Source organism: Lepidochelys kempii, chromosome 2 (genome assembly GCF_965140265.1).
Source record: "Lepidochelys kempii isolate rLepKem1 chromosome 2, rLepKem1.hap2, whole genome shotgun sequence".
Classification (NCBI taxonomy): Eukaryota; Metazoa; Chordata; order Testudines; family Cheloniidae; genus Lepidochelys; species Lepidochelys kempii.
In genome coordinates this window covers 7524996-7546623 of record NC_133257.1, presented here as the reverse complement: position 1 = coordinate 7546623, position 21628 = coordinate 7524996, and the positions used below count along the sequence as shown (strand labels likewise).

Genomic DNA, 21628 nt, shown 5'->3' with positions numbered 1-21628 from the left:
GTGACTTTCACTCTGCTAAGCTGGAAACTGTAGCCACCAGAGCTGAACCCACAATGGTGCAATACAACATTACTAAATTCACTTTAAATAAAATAAAAGGTTAGAAAGGACTCTTGTGAGTAAGTGGGGAAGCAGACCATAGAGCATGAATATAGGATTCCTTACAAGGTGGATTTTGACCTGAATGGGACAAACAAATTTGTAGGGTCAATGCAAGTGAACAGACTGTTCAAGGTAACTGTGATGACGGCAGCAAAGGGTCAACCCCGACAATGAAAAAAAGAGGGGGGAATTGAGAAAAGTCCAGAATTCGTAGAGGAGAGGGAAGATGTAGGGATATCGGGAGCGAGATGAAATGGTAGGAGAGGAGATCAAGAGAATGAGATGTGAGAGGAATGAAGAACCTGGAAAGTGAGGAGATCAGTTGTGTATGCTTATGGAAGTGGATTGCGGGGTGGGAGGGGGCTAAGATTTTTGAAAGGGGCTGGTTGGTGTTAGTGTGTACAGAGAAGTAATGCTTCAGCTTGGAGAATAGAAAGGAGTTATGATGGGAGTACTGCTGGGAGAACACAAAGGATGCATTTAGAATAAGCAAGACATGAATTAGCAATTCAGTACATTTTGGGAGATTTATTTATTTGTGAAGGGACTGTCATGACTTGGAACCATGGGAATTTTGGCTGGTAGGAAAGTTTTGTACCTACCTTTGGGGAAGGGGTTCAAACAAATGCTTAACTGTAAAATTAAAAAATCACTGTTTTAATGTAGTTTGCTTAGAACCTTTGCAATGTTTTGAGTCCACGTCAGGACTTTTTATTTAGCTCCCATTACATTCATAGACAGAATCACTACAGAACAGCTTTAAAATCCCCCAAATAAAACTTTCAGTCAGTGCTAATTACGAAAATGAGAAGCATATTCAGCCATACTCACTCTCCAGACACACACATCTAAGCAATAACCCACAAGAAATTAGTTACCACTTGTCTGCCATTACTCCTCAGTTAGGATTCTGACCTGTGAGCACTCCCACTCTCGTATTCCCATGAGACAAAGTAATCATGCTGTGTTACATTCACATTGCATTGCAACAATTATGTGGCATCAATTTCCAGTGACTTCTCAGCATATCATAATGCAGTCTCATTCCAATCTCATTGCATCATGACACTACATCATCATAGTATGAACAAAATAAATTTGGGTCGATTTATGTGCTGGGCAAATAAGGTTCCAAGGACAAATCTATAGAAATCAAGACTGCCCTACAAATTTCAGAACAGTAGCACTCCTTTATCAGAACACAAGTAACTATGAATTGCATTGCAAGGTTCAAAATGCCAAGGGACTTCAAGAATCTGAGAAGGTAAAACTGGAGCTCAGAACAAAGTAGTGGAACTTTTTTGTTTACCCTGCTGTACCTCTGTTTGACAAAAGAGAGAACATAAAAAAAATCCAGAGTCACTCTTTTTGCACATGCTGAAGCCAGCCCTTCATTGGTAGCCTCCAGATCCACTGATAGATCTGTCTATATCAAATAGTCCCAAAAGATACAGAGCATTCCTGTAAGTGAAAAGCAGGGGGTGGTAGTCCAGTGCATTGGAATTTCATTTCAGGCCCACACCAACCTTCATTTCCTAATACCAGTGAAGTTGAGAAAAGCCAGCCTCTGGAGATCAGGAGTGAAGTCAGAAGATTTCATGTGGAAATGTGACCCTATGTTGCATTGCTGATAATGACTAACACTTATGACACCCTCAGCATTTTATCTCCTTCGTTTTTCTTCAGAGAATGATGGAATTCAATGACCTAGATTGTGCTCTAGTCATCTGTCAGAAAAATAAATTTAAGGCAACTAATAATTAGTACATAATAAAAAGAAATGGAATCAATCATAGAATTGTAGGACTGGAAGGGACCTCGAGAAGTCTTCTAGTACAGTCCCCTGCACTCAAGGCAGGACTATGTATTATCTAGACCAGTGATTTTCAAATGTTTTTCTGGGGACACAGTTGAAGAAAATTGTTGATGCCCGTGACCCACCAGAGCTTGGGATGATGGGTTTGGGGTGTAGGAGGGGCTCAGGGCTGGAGCAGAGGGCTGCGGGGTGGGGCTGGGAATGAGGGGTTCAGGGTGTGGGCGAGGTCTCTGGGCTGGGGCAGGGGTGTGGAAGGGGGTCAGGGCTCTGGGGTACAGGAGGGGCTCTGGGTTGGGGTGGCTCAGGGCTGGAGCATGGGGTTGGGGTCTGGGAGGGGGTCAGGGCTCTGGGCTGGGGGGTGAAGGCTCTGGGCTGGGGTTGTGGTTGAGGAGTTTGGGGTGCTGGAAGGGGTTCCAGGTTGGGGGCGGGGGTCAGGACTAGGGTAGGGGATTGGGGCCCAGGGTTGGGGTATGGACTTACCTCTGGTGGCTCCCGGTCAGCGGTGCAGCCGGGGTGCACCACGGACCATGCTGCACCCCAGAAGCAGCCAGCAGCAGGTCTGGCTCCTAGACGGAGGCATGCAAGTGGCTCTGCGTGACTCTCACCTGCAGGCACCACCTCCCTAACTCCCATTGGCCAGTTGCTCAGGGCGGGGACGGCACGCAGAGCCCCGTGGCCCCCTGCCTAGAAGCCAGACCTGCTGCTGGCTGCTTCTGATGTCCTACCTTAGCTGGGTAGCACCGCTGGTGGGACTTTTAACAGCCTGGTCGGCGGTGCTGACCAGAGCAAGGCGAACTGGCACCTTACATGCCGCAACCCATGACCCATGGTTTGAAAAACTCTGATCAAGACCATCCCTGCCAGGTGTTTGTCTAACCTGCTCTTAAAGATCTTCAATGATGGAGATTCCACAACCTCCCTAGGCAATTTACTCCAGTCCTTAACCACCCTGACAGTTAGCAAGTTTTTCCTAATGTCCAACGTAAACTTCCCTTGCTGCAATTTAAGTCCATTGCTTCTTGTCCTATCCTCAGAGGTTAAGAAGAACAATTTTTCTCCTTCCTCCTTGTAACAACTTTTTATGTACCTGAAAACTGTTATCATGTCCCTCCCCCAGTCTTCTCTTCTCCAGACTAAACAAATCCAATTTCTTCAATCTTCCCTCATAGGTCATGTTTTCTAGACCTTTAATCATTTTTGTTGTTCTTCTCTGGACTTTCTCCAATTTGTCCACATCTTTCCTGAAATGTGGCGCCCAGAACTGGACACAATACTCCAGTTGAGGCCTAATCAGCAGTAGAGAGGAAGAATTACTTTACATGTTTTGCTAATACAGCCCAGAATTATGTTTGCTTTTTTTGCAAGTGTTACACTGCTGACTCCTCTGTAGCTTCTGATCACTAAGACCCGCAGATCCACTTTCGCAGTACTCCTTCCTAGCCAGTCATTTCCCATTTTGTATGTGTGCAACTGACTGTTCCTTCCTAAGTGGAGTACTTAGCATTTGTCCTTATTGAATTTCATCCTGTTTACTTCAGATCATTTCTCCAGTTAGTCCGGATCATTTTGACTTTTAATCCTATCCTCCAAAGCACTTGCAACCAATCCCAGTTTAGGATTGTTTGCAAACTTTATAAGCTTATTATCTAAATCATTGATGAAGATATTGAACAGAACCAAACCCAGAACTGATCCCTGCTGGGCCCCACTCATTATGCCCTTCCAGCTTGACTGTGAACCACTGATAACAACTCTAGAAATGGTTTTCCAACCAGTTATGCACCCACCTTATAGTAGCTCCATCTATGTAGTATTTTCCTAGTTTGTTTACGAGAAGGTCATGCGAGACAGTATCAAAAGCCTTACTAAAGTCAAGTTATACCACATCTGCCGCTTCCCCATTATCCACTAGGCTTGTTACCCTGTCAAAGAAAGCTAATAGGTTGGTCTGACATAATTTGTTCTTGACAAATCTGTGCTGACTGTATCACTGTATTATCTTCTAGGTGTTTGCAAATTGATTGCTTAATTATTTGCTCCATTATCTTTCCAGGTACTGAAGTTAAGCTGATTGGTCTGTAATTCCCCAGGTTGTCCTTATTTCACGTTTTAGAGATGGGCAGTATATTTCCCCTTTTCCAGTCCTCTGAAATCTCTCCCATCTTCCATGATAATCGCTAATGGTTCAGCTATCTCTTCAGTCAGCTCCTTGAGTATTCTAGGATGTATTTCATCAGGCCCTGGTGACTTGAAGACATCTAGCTTGTGTAAGTAATTTTTAACTTGTTCTTTCCCTATTTTGGCCTCTGATCCTACCACATTTACACTGGCATTCTTTATGTTAGATATCCAATTGCTACTAACCTTTTTGGTGAAAACTGAAACAAAGAAGTCATTTAGCACTTCTGCCATTTCTACATTTTCTTTTATTGTTTCCCTACTCCCCTCCATTGAGTAATGGATCTATCCTGTCCTTGGTCTTCCCCTTGTTTCTAATGTATTTGTACAATGTTTTCTTGTTACCCTTTGTGTCTCTAGAATTATAGATTCATAGCAACATTGGGCTGGAAGGGACCTTGAGAAGTCATCTAGTCTAGCTCCTTGTGCTATAGCAGGATCAAGTAAACTTAGAACATCCCTGAAAAGTGTTTGTTCAACTTGTTTTTAAAAGCTTCCAGTGATGGGGACTCCACGACCTCCCTTGAAAGCCTATTCCAGAGCTTGACTACCCTTAGAGTTAGAAAGTTTTTTCAAATATTTAACCTAAATCTCCCTTGCTGCAGATTAAGCGCCTTACTTTTTGTCCTACCTTCCGTGGACATGGAGAGCATTTGATCATTGTCCTCTTTATAACAACCCTGAACATACTGGAAGACTATCAGGTCCCCCCTTAGTTTTCTTTTCTCAAGACTAAGGATGCCCCGTTTTTTTAACCTTTCCTGACAGGTCAGGTTTTCTAAACCTTTGATAATTTTTGTTGCTCTCCTTTGGACTCTTTCCAATTTGTCCATATCTTTCCTAAAATGTGGTGCCTAGAACTGGACAAAGTACTCCAGCTGGGGCCTCATTGGTACCGAGTAGTGCGAGATAATTACCTTCTGTGTCTTACATACAACACGCTTGTTAATACATCCCAGAATCATGTTAGTGTTTTTTGCAGCTACATCATATTGACAACTCATATTCAGTTTGTGGTCATCTATGAAGGTTAAGCCTGTCCAATGCTGAACACAGTAATATCAGGCCACTGAATACCCTCATTAAAATAATTAACTCGGTTATGCCTCTGGGCTAACTTAGCACCTCTTTCACTCATAATATCATGGTCAGCAGAAATTCACCCACCACTTCCCATTTGTAGCCCAGATACAGCATGCCAGATCTCAACTAGTGTAAATCAGAAGTCAATGGAGCTACACAGATTTACAGCAGTAGCCAAGGATTCAAGACACACTTAGAATATTATTTCTCTTCATTTAACTCCTGGATAGGTACAGAGAGTATGTGTATTCACCTTTATCTACAGTAGGTATATGAGCCCCTGTCACCATATCTGACCACTTCAAAATCTTTAAAATATTTATCTTCACAATATGAGGTGGGAAAGTGCTATTTTCCCTGCTATACATCTGGGGAAATGAAAAACAGAGAGACTAAGGCCCAGATTCGTAAAGGTATTTAGGCATTGCTGCACTCAGCATTACAACACCTAACTGATTTAGGAACATAATTCCAGTTTTCTAAAAGGATTTAGGCAATACCTAAAGACTTTAAAAATCTGGGCCTAAATGACTTGCCCAAGGTCACTCAGAAAATCTGTTGGGGAACTGGGACTTGAACCCACACCTCAAACCCTCACCCCCAAGTCTTAAGACAGTGCCCTAACCACTGGAGAAGCTATTCTTTTCTGCTACTAGAGAGATAAATTATTATTCAAGTACACTTACATACACAGAGATGTGTTCATACATCCATACACACATTATGAAGCAGATGCCCCTCTTCTGCAAGTACATCTGTGGCAAATTGAACAAGTCTCCATGCACAAACTCAAACAGGGGAGGCCGCAAAGCCATTAAAGATAAGCTACAGTGTGTTTCTCGCATGGGTTTTATGTAATGAGAAATTTCCAGTTTCCTCCATATAGATAGATAGACAGATAGGAGGGAGGATGGGGGGAGTCACAGCAGAGGAGCAAAATGCTGTCGTCAGCACAGATATCGCAGGCTGAGGGGAAAACAGTTGCATAAGTGAAGTACCAGGGCAAAGTTGCTTAGCCGGAGCATACTTGTATTTGCTTAAATATTTTATCACTGGCTGAAAACTATTTTGTAAGAGTTAAAGAAAAGCTATTTACCTATGCTTTGTTATGGTCATGTCTGGGTTGAGGCCAGTGGTCCATGTTGCATTGCTGAAGCTATGTTCTATGCTCTGCTTAAACACTATGCTAAGTAACTCATCACTTTAACTTTATTCCCAACAGAGATCCCTTTATTAAGGACTACAGTCGATCTCAAACGCAAATATTTCAACACATTCATAAAGAATATAAAGAAGAGATACATAACAAATGCATGTGAGCCAGCCTGCATTTATAGGAGAACCCCAACTTGCCATAGGTTGTGGGTAATAGGGGTATACAATGGCAAACTGACAGTTTAATAAAACAAGGAAGCTACACAGAGAGATAGTGTGGAGCAGCGCAACAAATTCTAATGGCTTTAAAGGGTGTGACATTCCAACCAGTGCAGCCCCTTTCAACCCAAGTGATCTACAAAGTCATCCAGCTCATCAGTCTGTCTCAAGTATGTATTTATAAACATCCAACACTAAGTACATAAAACGGTGGTTTAGTTTTACATAGTATTATCCATACAGGACATTCTGTTCACTATGCTATGCACTTGAGGGATCTGGAATGTAGACTCTACGAAGAGGCCAGAGTAAAATCCCATGGATCGCATCTAAAGTTTGTTGACAGTGAAATTCTGTTAAGCAGAGTTCAGTAATCTTGGGTTGTTCCAGGCAAGTGGGGTAATTCATGAACATAGCCAATTTATTCCAACCACAACATTGCCTATAATACATTATTGCCTAGAGATTTGTGCATAAATGTGCGCTTCTGCCCCAAACATATATTCAGTGTTCCCCCTCTATAGATTTAGGTCATGTCAATGTTCCGCAGAAATGCTTCTGCCCGAACAGACAGTATTATTACGTGCCTAATCACCTACAGTACCTATGATCAGAGAATCAGGGCAGACTCTAAAAAGCATACTACTTCATCTCCTGTGAACAGAATCCTGCAGTCTCCACTCGGGCAACACTCCTAATGAGTTTTGCTGAGTAAGATCTTCAGATTTATGCCCTATATTAATTAGCAAAGAGAAGGTTCTGTTCACTCACGTGTAATCTAAGCTATAATTTTTCATAAAAATGCCTACAAGTTTGGATACAAGCAACTAACTTTGGGCTTTCATACATTTATGTTTCAGAAAAACAAAGTTTACCTTAACAACTTTTGGTCTGTCTAATCCAATGTACATAATAATGAAGTTTTAATGGATTTGGGATTTTTTTTCCCTCCTGTCTTCATGCCTAGGAAGTATTTAGCTCAAAAAGTCAAGCTGTTCTTTTTGGTCCAGCTATTTTCAAACAAGACTAATTTTTTTTTAGTGTAATTTACTCTTGCTCTGATGCAAACAAAATGAAAATTGCCTTAAAAAGTGCTGAACACCATTTCCTTACCCATTATTTACCAACTGCATCTTGTCTGCTGGCAACACTGAGTTGCTTGATTATAGAGAAACATTCCAGTAAGAAGAATATATATGCTTAAATGATGCACTCTTTATGCCACCCTTCCAAGAACAACAGTAGCTAATTGCTCAGTTTCCTACTGGGAAATGTCTCTTTAATATGCAGATCTCTAAATGACTACTCCAAATCCAAGTTGCCAACACTAGTCATTTAATCATATGAAAGACTTTAGCTTTCACTTATACTACTCTTTATTATACTTCCATGTAGTGCAAGAACACAGCAGAGTTTCTGCCATGTGCTCATGGAAATAAAACAGCTTTCAACTGTTTTATTTTAAATAATGTTACTGAATGTATCTATAGGATTTTTTAGACCAACTTACTTGGTGCTGACTGGCTTTAGCCAACTGCTGATTGGCTGATTCTACATTAGAAGATGCAGTCTCAATGTTGGCTTCAATACTATCTGTAAATTAAGATAATAGAAGGTAATTACATGGTACAAAGCTAAAGGAATAATTCACACCAACAACAATGCAGCGATTTAATGGTGGGGGGGAGGGCATGAACAAACAGGAAAGATCCACACATCCTTTTGTTTGCGAGTTTGGAAAACTAGGGGGTGCTCATAAGGGTCACCCAAAATTTAGCAAAAAGAAGGAGCCTAAATCATCACAGTCAGAGGCAGAGTAATGGGTGAATATCATACAAAATGGAGAGGTTATGGGCCTGGAAAGAATGGAAAGAATCCCATGGACTCCAATAGATCAGGGCTTCTATAGGGCTGGTAATCTCATTGGATGAAAGTTACATTCTAAAATGGGATACAGGAGGTATACTATGTTTGTGCTTCTTGATTTGTCCTGCTGTAAAGATCTTCACTTTTTACCTCTGAGTGAAGAAAAAACATTGGGAATAGAAGGTTTAATAACTACAGAGTGCAGCCAGTTGGGGGGAAAAATCAATACATGCCAGTCAAAGAAAGCAATGTTTTAAATGGACACCAGTCCTGTGTTTAGAAACCAACATCTATGTTGCAAAAGCTGCAATTAAGAGTTAGATTGTGTTTCAAATATAAATATCACAGTCATGGCCAAATCATTCCCTCAGAGACGTGCACACAGCGACTACTGATCTCAGTGGGAGTTGCCCGTTTGCATTGTAGAGGAGAAAGCATACCACTGGGTAGATATAAATCACCTGGGGGAAAGTACTATAGGCAGAAAGTTGAGAATAAGATTTCCGGGCTTGATCCAACTCTCTATAAAGTCAATGGAAAGACTTTACATGACATCATTAGGAAATTGAATGGATCCTTGGTACAGAAAATTGGTTTAATTAATTCATTCTTCTATTTTCAAAACAGAGAACATTAAAAAAGGACATTTCTGTGGAGTGCGGGAAACTGAGCTTTCAGATGCTGTTATGCACTCATAGATACTTTTCAGAAGATTTGTTTTATTCTGTTTTGTAAATGAAACAATTTTGTAAGGCTGCTAATACACTTGGGCACTTTTGATACCTTAAAGAAAATGAAATGAGTTTAACGTGTGGAAACCTACTCAAAAGCATTCATCACAACTTGGGGAGGAGGTCCTACTCTTTTTAATTCTTTAATACATGCATCTGTATTAGCAGAGCAGAAACTCTACGGGCAGTGCTATTAAGGATTGAGATGCCTTAATTTAATGGCCAAATCCTGAGCATCTCAAACAGTTTTTAACCAAGGACCTGACCCTGCAACAGAGGCCTGAGCCTGTGCAGAGATCCACTTTAGTCGCTGGTTTCTGACCAAATCGTCCTTTTTGCACGGTCAGCGGGAATGGAGTGAAAACTGCATGATGAGCTCAGGGTTTGGCCCAGAAGCCTATCAAATTTGCCTTTATAAGGACAGATGAGAGCTATTATGATTCTGTCTATCTATTAGCCCCAAAGGGTTCATTTACAGTCTTATGTTAATTCTAGTATACTGCTGGAATAATGACAGATTCTTTTCTCCCCTTTTTGTTTTCAGTGCTAGCAGAAAATAATGGCATTAAATCACTCTCACACACATGTTCAAAACCACTACCATCCAGTGCAACCTCTGATCTCTCTTCTGTTGGACACTCTTAAGTCAGCTCACAGTGCCTGGGTATTTCAGGAGTCTCTAGCAGTAGATCATCATACAGACAATGAAAAAAAGCATGCCCTTTCCATCTGAAACCAAAGAGTTGGGGTGGGAAAAGCAGAGTGGTGCCTGAGCATGTTCTTTAGGGCAGGGAAAGCTGTATGGGGCTGGGAGTGTCTCTCTCTTGATGTCTGTCTAGCTATGGGAATTTAATCAGTGCTTGGTAAATAGCAATTAACATGTGTGTCCAGCTTCCATGGTCGTCCATACAGGCTTGTCTACACTGGGAAATTACATTGTGCTAGAACACACTCTGAGGAGTCAAGGTAGATGACGTGATGCTAAATGTGACTTAGCACATAGCATAGACAGGGAATATCAGGTGTAACATTTTGTCAGCTAGTTGTGGTTAGCCCTAAGGTTGATGAATCCTGGTCACATGCCACGTGAGGAACATTGTGCATATGCTCGGAATATCGTGACCAGCTGGGACAATGCTAAACAGGACAGTGCTTGTCTACAGAGATTCTCAGCTGGTATAATAAGTGTAGCTCCATGGAAGTCAATGGAGCTACAACAGTTTACACGAGCTGATCCTAACTGTCTCATGTTCTGTTACCATAACTCCACAATGTACAAGGTCGTGCTCTTGTACAGCATAATCTCCCAGTTTGGACAAGGCCTGGGAATTAGACACATGTACCTGGGTTGGAGAGAGGGGACATGACACAAGGTAAATAAGGTAACAAGTGACAATCAGAAACAAGCCATAGCAGGTAATAGGAGACATGCTCATTTTGGGAGCATAAAGCAAGGCAAGGTTGCCAGTTTATAGGAGATATATTTAAAGAGGACAAAAAGAAAAGGAGTACTTGTGGCACCTTAGAGACTAACCAATTTATTTGAGCATAAGCTTTCGTGAGCTACAGCTTATGCTCAAATAAATTGGTTAGTCTCTAAGGTGCCACAAGTACTCCTTTTCTTTTTGCACATACAGACTAATATGGCTGTTACTCTGAAACCTGTCATTAAAGAGGACAGTCACTCTTTGTCCGATAATAGAACAGCCTTATATGGAAATTCAGAAAAAGTTGAGTAATCTGATTTGTCTAATCAAAGCAAAACAGCTTGTTGTTTTCTGCCCTAGTGTTACCTAGGATCCCAGGACATTACACCTCTTCTTTCATGAACAGCTGCAATTTAACAGGCCCTTTTCCTAGGGAAATAACTTTTTAAGCATGGAAAAGCAACACAAAATTCTTTAGATTCCATGATGATTTTTTCAGGACAACCAGCATCATGCTTTGCAAACACTACATGTTAAATTAGTCCACAATGCAAACACCCAGAGTACAAGGAATCTTTACTGAATGATTACCCAAACGTTACATACGTAATGGTGTGATGTTACAGAGGAAAAGCAAAAAACTGGGCAAGCAGCCTGCCCAGCTGGCAGGTTCCTCTAATGTCCAGAACTCCAGCTTTGCCAGGAGTACAAAAGATTTGAGATGAAAGGTCCTAATTAACATTTGCTACAGTAGCTTGCAATCCTAAGGGGCAGGGAAAAAAAAAGACTACAGAGCTAGCACTGCATGAAAAATGAGGCATACATAGGTAATATGGTGGGCTTGTCCTCACTGCTAAAAAAGATGCAATTTTTTAACTTGCGGATACTAACATGTATGAATTATCCCAAGGGAAAAAAAAACATAGTGAAGACCAGGCATTTTAGTTTTACCGTAAGTCAGCCCCTGGAAGAGGTATAGAGCTGTTAAAGACATGATTTACCAGGCAGTAAAACTGAAGTGCCTGGTCTTCTCTGTGGTTTTACCTCAGGGCAGCTCATGCGTGTTAGCTACCCTGAGGTAAAAAATGCACCTTTTTTAGCAGCGAAGACAAGTCCTGGGCAAACTAGTGATTTCCACTGATTTCCACACAAGGGAGAGAGGGTGAGAGAGATGTAGTTTAGGTGTCAAAACACAAACACGGTAGCCAAGAATTACTGGCCAGATCATCCAGCCAATTATCTGTCCACCACTTCACTGATTTTAATAGGAGGTCCTGCATGCACACAACAGGATGATCCCAACTACAATGACTCATTGTGTGACGTAAGCCAAGTCACTTGGGCTGTGATTTTCAAACGGGCCTTAATCCTTCCTACCACACAAGGGTATTAATCAAGGATTATTAAATGTTTTGAAGAGAACAAAATTACAGAAGTGCTAAGCATTGTGATTTGCATTTTATTTCTTTACGGTGATACCCTGTTGTGACAGAGAGCTGGGAAACAACAGCTGATCCAGCACTCTGGCCACTGCATCTCTGATTAGTTGCTCTGGGGTAGAACTGATTAAGAAGAACTGGGCCTAATTGATGGATTGGGCTGCGCTTTGGAGTGCTAAAAGGCTAATTAGTCCTTTAGGCAGAAAGTAAAAAAGAAAGGGGAAGGTGGGGAAGGAGAGAGAGGGAAGCTTTCAGAGTCACAGCCCAGAGGGATCTCCCAGGAGGAAGATCCTTTCTGTGTCACCTCTCCTTGGCTAAGGGAGTTAAGGACTGTATGAAACTGTAAACAGGGAACTGCACTCCTCTGTGAAAGTGGTGGGGAAAACACTGCAAAATAAACCACATAAGGTGCTGACCTGAATAAGGTCTCCAACTATTTGTAACTTCAAAAGAGACCAGAATGAGACCCTACCCTGTCACACCTCTGCTTAAGGTCACCTGCTGTCTATGATCAACCCATGTTAATGGACAGCAAAATCTTCTATGTGAAATTACATAAGTGAAAGTGAATTCCATACTTAATGGCACCTAAGTCAAAGTGCTCAGGGTGGTGGGTTTTTTCATTTTTTTTGTTGCACTGTGTCAAACAGTCACTGGTTTTAATAGGACAAAATCAGGATCCCCACAATGGCCATTATTAATTGGTTTCACTGGGTAGGTATTTGTGTGAGGGCTGGTTGAAGAACAGGAGAAAGATTTTGCAAACACATTTAAAATTGCTTCTTGTTTGCAGGGTTTGAAATGGGTCCATTTTGTTTTCCAAAACATTTTTCATGACATTTCTTTAAACAAAATGATTACTATATTTTTATCAAAAAAATTTCCATAAAAAATGTCAGTAAAAATACAGTGTGAGACACTGTGAAAAATGGAACATAATGTCAAAATGTTCCTTTTTTGAATAAAGGCCACTTTTCGATGAAAATGCTTTAGTGAGAAAAATTTCAACCAGTTCTAATTTGTACATAGTATGAATCAAGTCTTGTGTCATTCTTTAGGGTCTGTGACTGTGAGGTGCTGAGAATCCTTAACTCAAAGAGCACTTCACAGGACACATCGTGTTTTGCTCCGTGCTGGATTGAGGACTTACCTCTCATTGATAGATATGGGAGTTCTTCCAAAATAAAACTTAAAATGACAGTGTTTGGGCATATCAAAATGTGTGTAAATCCATATGCAAAATCAGGTCTATAGAGTATGTAATATATGTGCTCTCCCAATTTATAAATTAAGGTAAGTGGATCAGGTTGACGTAATGAGGTACAATTTGTAGCTCCCTGAGCCATCAAGACCTGGGGGTATTAATCCCCAATGGAGGGCAGACAGCATCCACATCTCTACGCTATCCAAGGGTTTCTCATGGGAGATGGCAGCTCTCATTTCCGCAAAGGGTAACAGAAAAGACCCCTGCCAAGGTGTTGTGCCAAATGAGTGAACCAAGCCAGCACTTTTTAGAAATCTTGCTATTGACTCCTTGAAGATCAAAGTGGAGCAGACGTTATAACCACCATGAAATGCCACAATCTGCTGCTTGCTGGATTTGCCTTCTTCAAGGGCCCTGTGCCCTAGTTTATACCAGCAGAAGTGGGTGTCAAGTAGTGTACTAATATTAACATGACTTTAGTCCCAGACAAAGCAGTGATTTGCACTGCTTTGTAAATGACAGATGCCCTTAAGATGTGGTTTGGAAATATTTAAACCTCCATAAAACCTATGCAAATTGCAGAATTATATCATAGTGTCAATAGCTTATCATTTATGCAAAATTCATTTTACATGCATTATCAAGCTCAGAATATTTTGCAAGTCCATTCAAACCTATAATTATGCCAAAATAAATAAAAAATAAAATCTCAGAGACCCAAATGTATAATCTATCTACTCCTATAACTCAGTGGATTTATCCAAAGGTGTCAACTCTTCCCAGTCAGAGGAAAATATCAAGACAATGTGTCCGATACATTTTAAAAAAGGGTGTGTATGTTTGCTTGTTATTTTGGAAAGGCTGAATTTTGCCTCCAAAGTAAAATCCATGATATTTATGATTTGTCTTTCCCTTGCAGTGGTTGATTTGATTTACTTAACCTATTTGTAACATGCTATCCCACACTCTACCCTTATAAGATAGAATGTGACGCCTACCAGCAGAAATAAACCAACAACTCAGCTGCTTGTACATTTATGACCCTACCAGCTCAATCCCAGGACTTCTGGGAGTTCAGAGCACAGCAATGCAGCTTCCTGATAACAACTTCAGATGAACGGGGCTGCATATTCACAGCAGTAGAGAATTCTACTGGTGGCAAAAAAAAAACAACAAAAAACCCATCATAAAAAGAAGAGACCCTTGTCTACGCAGCTAGTTTCTTGTACAAAATTAGTTGGCTCATTAGCTGCAACTACACCAACCCAGTCACATTAAGAAGATCAAATACAGAACAGCAGACACATCTTTAGGCATTAGTAAACGTATAAGTCTGTAATCACCCATTACTCTTTTCTTTACAAAACACAGGCATTGTCTTTCTAACACCATTAGCATTATAAAAAGAATGTGCAACCAATAAAGTAAGAGACAGAAACTCAGAGACAAAGACTTCTAAACACAGAGACATAAAACAGGAAGACTCATACATTCCTTGCACCCCCTACCACTATAGGTGAAATGAGAAGAACAGAGAAGATTAAACAAACCTCTGCCTGCCTCCTGAGAGAAACGCTATTACAATGCATGGTACTGTTTAAGTACTCCTTTTCTTTTTGCGAATACAGACTAACATGGCATGCTACTCTGAAACCTATAATAAAACTGTTAGTCATAATCGTGTTGAGAAGAAGACAGAGTAAACTGGCTCCAAAGTATACACTTTTGGTTCAACAGATTCTGGGTTATGCCTTCAAAATAAAATGAAAAATGTGTGCCTCATATGAAATAGATAAATAGCAACTTCAGAAAGACTTGGATGCCACTGTGCACAACTTCTGCAGAAGTGATGCCCTGCACTGACACATAACTCCACGTCTTACCCCAGGAACGGTTAGACATGAAAGAGCCAAGTGAGGATTCTGCAGTGCACAGAGAACCAACGAATGCTTAAATATATCCATCAATATAATTGTCTCCTCTGATATTTAGGAAGTGTTACCAACTGAATGGATATGAATATGTAGACCCCGTTCTGTTGTACAAAGGTTACCAGAATGTTAAATCCAGGTATTCAGGGACCATTCCCAGGATGCATTCATTTTTCAGATTCCCAACTGAGCTACAGGACAGTTTAGTTAATGATCCAGCTGTCTGATTTTCCAACTTCTCTCGTTTTATTGTATTTGACAGCAGACTCCATTCAGTCTCCAGAGGACTCTTCATAACAAAGAAATTTCTGTGCCACGAAGCGATCAGTCACGGAACATACATGAAGAGTCTTCCAAAGGGACATGAAGAGGCTTGCAGAGGACAGGAGTGATGGCTCTTTCTGGTGGATCCCAGGATGGTGTGTAAACTCTATTAAGCATGCTACATGTTAAATCCTATGACTCTGCAAATGAAGCGTCACTCTTTTGAAAAGACATCAGCCTTCAAGTCAAGATGGAAGTACCCAGCTATGGGAAATGATGCTGGCCAAACAGGGCTAGTTCCAGGGGACAGAAGAGACTGGTGTAGGATGCTCCCCCAACCCCCAAAACAAATAATCTCAGTGATCCCACATTTACATCAATACAAACACATTTCCCTTCCATAGAGTCATTTATTAAGACTGGGGGGAAATGACAATGCTGCATTCAAACTAATATCAGCCCAGCTCAAGGACTACATTTATTGACCCACCGGGACAATTTTCTCTCTCCCTCAATGTAAGAAGAAGATGAACCAACTACCACATTTCTCCTGTTTCCTGGGCAGGCCTGTACGCTCTAGGCTGGTATACACCAGGTGTGTGAATTCTCTAAACTATTCAAGCCTCCATATCAGGCTGCATTACTGAATTTCCCTTCCTCAGCCTTATTATTCTTAGTCCGAGATGTCCAGACTTCAGGACATGGTTAAGTGCAATTTCAGCATCAACCAAAATCTAAAACCCACGCAACTCAGACTCAGCAACAGGAGAAGGCGGATGGGTGGCAAATGTGACAATAAGACATGGAAGAAAAACAGGGGTGAAGAAAGTTCTCATCTTCATGTCACACAGCTTCCTTTCCCTGCCAGCAGGTCTTGCTGTGAAAGTTGTACACCGTTGATCTGTACACCTTTAGGTATGACAAAGAGGTAGCTGGAGCTGGCGAATAAAGCATAGAGTGAGTTCCTGTGTTTCCTGTGCTGTAGTCTTGGACTGATTGTGTGGATGTACCAGTCTGTGGTTCTCTTACTCTTTTCAGGAACCAGGTTGCGGGTATGTATGTGCTCTACTTGAGGAACGAGTGTTGGTGGCAAAATGGCCCGATGGGAGGGGTGGAGGGTGGGATGAGCAATCGTTATAATCCTAGTAAAATGCTTTCAGAATAATCTGGCGCTCAGCTGTGAGAAATGTGATGAAGCTGCAAACAGTGAACTTACTTGTGATGTTTGATGTAGGATGGTTTACTTAAGGAATTGGCTTTTGCACTGTTTCGGGATACCAAAGACATTGTTTATGTATATGGGAGAGGAAAGCATCTCCTTCTTCCTGATGGGCATGAGAACAGCAGTATTTTTTCCGTCATGGGTTAAAAAAATGCAACGTGCACATTATTTCAATCATCCTGACTCCCTCTTGCAACACACATAGCAGATTCCAGAGATGGGCAGATGTGTGTTCGCCCAAATCATGTGCTAATGAGAATGATATTGCCAGCTATGTCAGTGATGTCTCCTTCAAATCTGCTCGATGTAGGGCTAGATTCTCCTCGCACAAATACCAATTATACATTGACTTCTTGGAGTTATTCCTGATTTACATCAGTGTATGTGAGAGGAGAAACCAGCCCATACAGTGTACAAAATATCCTTTGACAGAGAATGATGGGTAAATTTTGAGGTGATGAGTACTGTAGAGTGTCTTAATGTGTGTGTGCTTTTGTATAGGTAAATGTTGCTCTGACAATTGCACCAGTGTAACTTACTTCTCAAGGTGTCAACTCCTTGACTCTGTCCTTGGATGGTTTGAGTGGAGAATGTTTCTGCTACCATTCGCTCCACTGGAGTGAGGACAAGGGACTGTGGTGGCCCTCCTCCAGCGGCAGCTCTCTGATATTCCCCAAGTTTTTTCCTCACTACCCCACGGAGATCTCGCCATTTGTGTTTCAGATCCCCCATGTCCCGCCTGCAGTACCCCAGAACATTGACAGCTTGTAGGATCTTATTCCACACTCTGTGCTTCTTGGCTGGGGTCCCCCTTAAAGCCCCAAAAAGTAGCTGGTAGTGTTTGGCGACCTTTTGCACCAGCACTTCAGTCTCCTGTGGACTAAAATTGGGTTTCCTTGTCTTGGTCCGTGAGTGTTGTCCTTGACGTGGCATTCCAGCAGTATAGTGTGTGAACATAGTAACATTCCCGTGAGCAGCAGGGTCAGAAGTAGAAGCAACCAACTGAGCAGCAATCGCAGACTCTGGTGTGGAACTTCTCTTGCATGTCAACATGTTGAGGTTGGTTCCTAGAAAGGTACCAAATGCTGGGTATTTATATGTTATTTAATAAGGTAGCGTGTAAATTCCAAATGAGGATTTGCACACCTACCTTATATTGTTTAATAAAAAAGCAGTGTTTCCCACACCCATGTCTGAATCCTTTTTGAAAATGTAAACTCCCGCCCACTTGTTGATCCATGGCTGTGCAAGCCTGTCAGAGTTTCTCTCAGAGTTACATATGTAAATTGACATCTCAACTAACACATGGGAAAAGTCCAGTGCCATTGAAATTGCTGTCTGCATAACTACCTACAGGAATTAACTTCATTTCCTTCATGAGAGCTTGTGTCAATTATACAAAGGAGCAACCTCTCACAGGTGATCATTCACTCACTACCAATGCTAGAGTAAAACAGGACTGTTAGTGGGGATCCAGTATAGATTTATGGATCATATCCTGCAACGTGGCAGGGAGGCAGACTAGATGATCCAGTATCTATATGTATTTGAAACCATTCGGGCCTGCTACTGCCCTGGACTGAAAAGATTCTTGTGCCTGATGCAATGATAATCTGTGTCACTATTTTTTAATGAATCCGGCCCATTGGTATTGTGATTCTCAGTTACACGTTCATTTAACCACTAAAACAGAGGAAACTACTGCTACTGGGAACACCGATCACAATCCTTAGGGATGGTGATATATGAACAGAAAATACAAAATGGTAGAGATGCAGCCTCTAGGATTCTACATTTTTCCTCCTTCATTCATTCCGCCCATCCCTTGCATGGCAACAAACTTCCTTCCCTTTAAGAAGGGCTGTGGTCATGTTGCCTCAGAAGCTAGCCAACTTGGCAGCTAGGTGAGCTACAGAAGGTTCCTTGAAAGAACACAGGCCTCCTCCACCAGGTGAACACAAACTGCCTTTCTATTGCTCCCAGGAAGACCAGGGCAGGCACAAGTGAGTGTGAGATCTGATCTTGTATCATGGACACAAGAGCCTGTTTTGCTGGCTAGCCTGATTCTCCTCATTTAAATAAAAAAAAATACTTAGTGGGGGAGTGACAGTTGCAGAACTTTCATCTCCTATGTATAACAGGTGGAAATTAAACCCCTGGATGTGATGAGAACTCCCCCTGATCATCATCAATGTTGAATTTTCACTGTGGGAGTTTCAATTCCCTTTACCTTCTGATTCCTCTCGTTTGTGTGTAACATAAACCTCAAAGGATAAACAGTGGGAACTTGCAGCAGCTGAGTAGGGGGATATCTTGACTGGCTGATTTACTGAAAAGCTACTCAGAAAGAAAGAAAAAGGTTAACAGTGCTACTGGAAAAAGAACACCTCCTATATAAAAGCATGATGCTGGTTTAAAGACAAAAAGGTCCTACTTTCTACAGCTTTCCGCTTTCTCCCAGGCAAGTTAATATTGGGGCCACAAGGGTAATGGCTTAAAAATAAATCTAGCCGTAAGGAAATTCGTGACAAGGGTCATGAAACTAACTGAAGTGTGTTGTCATGTCCCTCGAGGCATTAACATCTGATACGCCTCCTGAAGCCCAAGCAGATTCAGAAGTTATCTGTGCACAAAAAGAACTGCCAAACAAGCACAAGATCAAAAATGAATTGTTGCAGACATCATCTTGATTTTGCTCTCTGTCTGTGAATGAACAGTCTATGTGATGGCATTTGCATATTTCTGTTTGGATGGACATGTCTGCAGCTTAACGGATGCTTGCCAAAGACTGTGTGCTAGGCGAGGAAACAGTGTGATCAACAGTCAGACTGGAAGTATTTCTCCTTTTGTGATTTCCCTCTTAGGGTCTGGTCCAACTCCCACTGACTTCTATGAGACCTGCAAGTGCTCAGCATCTCTGCCAATCAGGCTTATTTTATATTTAGGTCGCTAAACATGGATTTAAGAGTCTAACTTAGGCGCTCAGGTTCTTAGGAAATTTTGGCAATTGTTTAAGGCACTGGATAGTTCATTTTATCTCATACACACTGTAAAACAAGAGGGAGAGAAACACAGCTGACCCTTCCTTCCTTTAGCTGTAACCGGAGATGGTCATGAAAGAGCTGAGGGGACAGGACATTTTAAAAGATGTGGCTCTCCTATATTTTGCCTCCATTTCTTCCCCCTACTCCCACTGGTCTCCACTACCTGTCAATGATGCTCTTGACGTTGGAGAAAAAAACAGTCAATGGCTAAGCATTTCCTCTGTTCCCCTGCCTTCCACCAAAGCACAAGCATGCTGTCTCACTATGGTCCAAAACCCTGCTGGCGGGGGAGCAAGGAGGGGGTCAGGCTCTAGACATATGTTTGGACTGTGTGTGTGTCAGAATATTATCGCTGAAGCTTTATTAAGCAGAATCAAGCTATACAATTTTCTGTAGCTACACTAATTGTTCATTCCAATTCCAGAGGAAGATTAACAATTTCTTCCCATTCTAGTTATGGCTAAGTCTTCCCCTCCTGATATCCAACAGCCAATGGATTGTTCTTCCTGTGAAATCTATTTTTATGCTACTACCACCAGTAACTATCCCAAATATCAGAGGACAGCTTTTCAAACCCAAGGAGATTTCCATGTACAGAATCCCCTCTAGTACAAGACGAATGGTCTCAGTGGCAACTCAGTTGTCTTAAGCAGCCATGGAATTGGGATCATTTTGGCCCCTTAAACTCTTTTGTAGGTGAGTTGCCACCTCAGATCTGAATGGCAAAATCAGATAATAAAGGACATACCTTAACACTAATGGTGATACCTACCTATTGTGTCTCCTTGTTCATAAACCATAGAGGCCAGGTCTTTAATGATCTGGTTGACGTCCAACATGTCACTCTGAAAAGGTGAAAGGTCACAGTTAATGATCAACAGACACATCAAACCCCAAAAGAGTTGCCCGGTTTCTCAAGCTTGGAAACATGTATTTTTTCTTCTGCAAAGAACAGTGATGACCAAATATTCTCACTATACCTTAAAAGGGCCCTTAAACAACACCATAATTTGTTGCACTTCAGTTATCAAACTTTGCACTTGAACCAATTGAGTTGCCTTGTAAAAGGAGGAAATCAAAAAATTAGACTACATAGCTGCTTAGAATAACTGTGCAGCACCAAAGAACAAAAACCAGCCCTCCCCTTTTTCTAAGGAGCTGTGTTTGAGCGATACAATTCATTTAGGACCGCTGATTCTTATATACTAACTCAAGTTCTCTCAGTGTTGCGTGTTTGTGGTGAAATACCATTACTAAGTGAATGGAGAGCTGATAGAAAGACTGTCAGATTTTGAAATTTCTTTATCTTTAGGTCAGTTAGAGCAAAGCTAAGTGATGAAAGGATCTGTTTACACCTCTTCAAAGTGTCAAAACATTAACTAGTTAAAGCAACAGTAGCTCTTTGAATTAAAAAACAGCAACTGAAATATTGTTTCTAAATTAGAGCCTGTAACAGCCTAGCATGTAAGAACATTTACAATCAAATCTTGGCTTCATGTAACTCTGGCTCTAATAAGAATGATGAATCTGTAAATGGGATAATACTGAATGCAATACAGAAAAGGCTTCTATTAGCATACCAGAAAAGGACACTCTGACATAACTTGTTGCTATGACTTGATTTTTTATAGTGCCTTTCATGCAGAAAGATCCGACTTTGCTGCCCTATTTATCTTAGGACACAAAAACATTATGCTGAGTGTGAGTGAAGGCTGCTCAGGGATAACAGAACTAACACAAAATTTTAATACAGGTGCCACCATAATACAGCACTTCTGATATATAGATAAATCTGGGGAGGGGGGAAATTAATCAATTCGTGCCAAATACAATGCATAGCACCAGAGCGAGAGCAAACCCTTACTCCTCTGTGAAGTGTCACTGGACCACTAATGTCCACAGGGAGCAGACAAACTCTCAGGGCATGATCCACGCATGGTAACCACT

At 41.4% G+C, this 21628-nt stretch overlaps 1 protein-coding gene across 12 annotated transcripts in view; it reads right to left on the bottom strand.

Annotated features, from left to right (window-relative positions):
* Positions 1–21628, bottom strand: part of TSNARE1 (t-SNARE domain containing 1) — a 695747-nt gene that overhangs the window by 199246 nt on the left and 474873 nt on the right. For all 12 annotated transcript variants that reach the window (XM_073329996.1, XM_073329995.1, XM_073329988.1 and 9 more), the window contains 2 exons: positions 20454–20526; positions 8064–8146 (listed from right to left, as the gene is read on the bottom strand). In XM_073329996.1, the coding sequence (XP_073186097.1) occupies positions 8064–8146; positions 20454–20526 (156 nt within the window). The remainder of the gene's footprint in view (positions 1–8063; positions 8147–20453; positions 20527–21628) is intronic.